The sequence below is a fragment of the Condylura cristata genome, unplaced genomic scaffold (assembly GCF_000260355.1).
Source record: "Condylura cristata isolate star-nosed mole 26May11 unplaced genomic scaffold, ConCri1.0 scaffold00054, whole genome shotgun sequence".
Classification (NCBI taxonomy): Eukaryota; Metazoa; Chordata; class Mammalia; order Eulipotyphla; family Talpidae; genus Condylura; species Condylura cristata.
The window spans coordinates 381,538-383,578 of record NW_004567155.1 but is presented as its reverse complement, the minus strand read 5'-3'; the positions used below and the strand labels follow the sequence as shown (position 1 = coordinate 383,578).

General features: G+C 70.2%; 1 protein-coding gene across 1 annotated transcript; it reads right to left on the bottom strand.

Annotated features, from left to right (window-relative positions):
* Positions 1-6: 6 nt before the first annotated feature.
* FADD (Fas (TNFRSF6)-associated via death domain) lies at positions 7-1,018 on the bottom strand. The gene is made up of 2 exons (XM_012734321.1): positions 1,013-1,018; positions 7-656 (listed from the first exon to the last, which is right to left on the bottom strand). The coding sequence occupies exons 1-2, from the start codon at positions 1,016-1,018 to the stop codon at positions 180-182; spliced, it is 483 nt and encodes a 160-aa protein (XP_012589775.1). The 3' UTR covers positions 7-179.
* Between the last annotated feature and the right edge of the window lie 1,023 nt (positions 1,019-2,041).

Below are 2,041 nucleotides of genomic sequence, written 5' to 3'. Positions count from 1 at the left end.
CGCCACCGGTGAGGCTGCTCGGCGCCCAGAGGGCCTCGGCGAGGCGGACCGGGGCTCACGCTGGGTCCGGCCTGGCTGGTCACTTGCGCAGAGGCCCCGTGCGCCCCAGGGGGAGCAGCTCGGCGCCAGGCCTTCGGGGGGCCCGAGCCTCAGGACGCCGGGGAGGGCGCCACTCCTGCTCACGTCCCGGAGGCCCTGGCCAGGTCCTCTTCGATGAGGTCGGCCACCAGGTTCAAGCGGCAGGCCCTGAGCGCCGCCACCAGGGGGGCCACGCCCGCGTCCTCCCGCGCCGCGCTCTTCCAGACGCGCAGCAGCTCCCGCACCTGCTCCATGAGGTTCCGGGGGTGCCGCTCCTCGATGGCGTCGATCTTGGCGTCAGACACGCCCAGCTGCCGGGCCAGCCTTCTCCAGTCCTTTCCCACGTTGTCACAGATGATCTCAAACGCCGCGCGCAGGTCTGGGAGGGAAGAACAGCGACTCACCGCGGAGCGTGGCTCTCGGGGCGCGGGGAGTGGCGCGCTCCCCGGCGGGCCCGAGCCGATGCCGGCGCGGGGCACGCGTGCTCCTCTGGCAGAGGCCGGAGCCACCAGCAGCAGGGCCGGGGCAGGCGACCTCCCACGGAATACTCCGCAAGGTGGTGGCTGGGTGGGGGGCGCCTGCTTAGGACAGGAGCTGGCGAGGAGCCCTTCGAGAGAAATGGGGCCGCCCCCGCTCCGGGGTGGCGCCCAGAAAGACGTGTCCGCGTGAAGTCACCGTGCCCGGGAGCAGTAGCCTCGGTAAGGGCCCTCAGCTGCGGTCACGCTGCTGCTCCTGCAACGAGCCCAGACCTGGGCAAGAGCCCCGACACAGGAGAGGCCAAGTGACTCAGGAGGCAGGCGGGAGCGCCCTCCCGGGACCGAGGGGCAGACCCCGCCGGCCGGGTGTCAGACTGCAGGCCCCGAAGTAGGGGTGCCAGTTTCCGTGACCGCAGCCCCCCGGTCCGCGGGTGCTTGCCGGGCCGCCTCGGACACACCTCCATGCTCGCTTAAGAGCGGCCTGCCCACCCTGGCCTAGTCTCCCTCCGCTGTCCCCGGCTGGGCAGGGATGCACCCCCTGAGACTGCGGGCCCCAGCCCTCCAGGCCCCGAGGTACTAAGACTACTTGTCCAGAGAGGGAAACTGAGGCACCAGGGAGGGACGCGAGTCCCCTGCAGCCAGACAGCGGGCACAGGAGCCCAGCCGGCCTGCGCTAGCCCACCCCTAAGTGTGGCACGAAAGCCAAGACTCCACACGCCACCCCCGCTCAGGCCACAGGCCTGCTGTGCCCTGCCCGCCTGGCCGACCCCCGCCAGCCACTGAGTGCCCGGGGAACGCCCTTCTGGGTTCTGACCACTGGTCCGGCCGCGCCCAATGGTCTGGGCACGCACAACGCAGGGGCCTATGAGGCCCAGCAGGCCCAAGAAGCAAAGCAACAGTCCTTAGAAAAGGGTGCTGGAAAAAAAAAAGAAAAGGGTGCTGGGGCCCTCCCTGGGGTGCAGCAGGTTAGAGCGCAGCACTGAGAAGCTAAAGCCACTTCCGCATGGGTTTGATCCCCGCCTGCCCCGGAGGTGACCACAGGGTGCAGCAGACCTCTCCTGGCCCCTCAGCAGGGTACTTGGTCAGTCGGCCTGTTCTGCTCCCCACTCGGTCTCTGGGGGGTCCTCTCACCACGCCTGCACCTCTGGCCTGTACCCCAGTTCTGGATGCACAAATAAACAAATATTTAACAACAACAACAGAAAGACAAGGGTCCCGGGAAGGGACCAAACGCAGGGCCGCGGCCTCCGCGGCCTGCAGCCAGGAAAGGGGCGCACGGGTCCTGCCTAAGCCGTCCCGAGGCGCGGGGCAAGGAGCCTCTGCAGCGTGGGCGCGGCCGGGGCTCCCAGGGGCGCATCCCGGCCACCCCTCCTGCCGGCAGCGACACCCTGCGGCCCGGGAAGGGCGGGCGTCCAGCCGGGAGCCCCGCGAATGGGAACAGACGCGCAGGGCGCAGGGGGTGGGCCGCCCCAGGCCCCTGCCGCAGG